This window comes from Hippocampus comes, unplaced genomic scaffold (genome assembly GCF_001891065.2).
Source record: "Hippocampus comes isolate QL1 unplaced genomic scaffold, H_comes_QL1_v1.1 C16825742, whole genome shotgun sequence".
Classification (NCBI taxonomy): Eukaryota; Metazoa; Chordata; class Actinopteri; order Syngnathiformes; family Syngnathidae; genus Hippocampus; species Hippocampus comes.
The window spans coordinates 1-943 of NW_017839625.1; the positions used below are offsets into that span (position 1 = coordinate 1).

A 943-nucleotide genomic window follows, 5' to 3' on the forward strand; every position below is an offset into this window, starting at 1 on the left:
GCCTGCGTGGGTTTTCTCCAGGTATAATGAATGAATGGAAGGAATTTTTGGAAGTTGGAGCTGAGTGAATCAGATGAGAAATGTATGGAAAGATTAGATTGTGAAAAAAAAGACATCTTAAATTTTAATTTTTTGTCAAAGGAAATGCCGGATACGGAAAAAGGTGTGAATGTGGGGAATGTGGAAAACATTTACAATATTAAAGAATGAGATGAATGTTTTGAAGTTGGAATGGTCTCAAGTGAATTAGTAGCGACATGGAAGAATGAGTTAAATATCAGAAAAAAAGGATTCAATTAGATTATTTTCATGGCAATTGTGGGAATATAAAAAATAGTTGCCTTGATGCCCTGCACGAGCTGAGAATTTTGACGCTGGTTGAGAGATCTGGAGATTTAAGTACAAAAATGTGTCATAATGATGAATAACTTTTTTTGAGGGGGGCGGCATGTACTGGTTTGAATGCTCTTCAGCAATTGTCACATTTTTCTGTCAGCGTGGTGCACTCTTCGACAAAGAACAGATTCTCCATGCCTGTGATTTTGTCCTTCTGGGGAAAGGAGGAGAACAAGAGCGCCGTCATTCAACGTTTGGCATGCTATGGGTACAAACTCATCACAGGTGGCGTTCACCGCACTCACCTCTTGGAATAATAGATACTTTGTGTGCATTAGATGTCGATTACTCTTGTGTGTGGTTTTTAACTCAGGTGCGAATCAGAAGCTGTCTAGCTCCGGAGCTGGGATGGCCTTGAATAAAAGAGGCATGACGGTCCTTCTCACGGCAGAGGAGGTTAGCTACATGGCGCTAATATGTTGCTGCTACCGCGATTTTTATACACGGTGTCTTTGACTCTTTCAGTTGAAGAACGCCTTTGACAACCTCTTCGAAGGCCTGCTGGAAAGTAAAGATGGTGAAAAGGAAGCAGCTGAGGTATGAGCAC

At 41.3% G+C, this 943-nt stretch overlaps 1 protein-coding gene across 1 annotated transcript; it reads left to right on the forward strand.

The window, feature by feature from the left end:
- The first annotated feature begins 233 nt into the window (after nt 1-233).
- LOC109509238 (helicase-like transcription factor) lies at nt 234-939 on the forward strand. Its single transcript, XM_019859118.1, has 3 exons — nt 234-621; nt 710-792; nt 862-939. The coding sequence occupies exons 1-3, from the start codon at nt 531-533 to the stop codon at nt 937-939; spliced, it is 252 nt and encodes an 83-aa protein (XP_019714677.1). The 5' UTR covers nt 234-530.
- The last annotated feature ends 4 nt before the right edge of the window (nt 940-943 follow it).

Coding starts and splice junctions, on each gene's coding strand:
- LOC109509238 (XM_019859118.1), top strand. CDS start 531: ATGCCTGTGATTTTGTCCTTCTGGGGAAAGGAGGAGAACAAGAGCGCC. Junction 622..709: donor TGGGTACAAACTCATCACAG/GTGGCGTTCACC, acceptor TTTTTAACTCAG/GTGCGAATCAGAAGCTGTCT. Junction 793..861: donor TCCTTCTCACGGCAGAGGAG/GTTAGCTACATG, acceptor TGACTCTTTCAG/TTGAAGAACGCCTTTGACAA.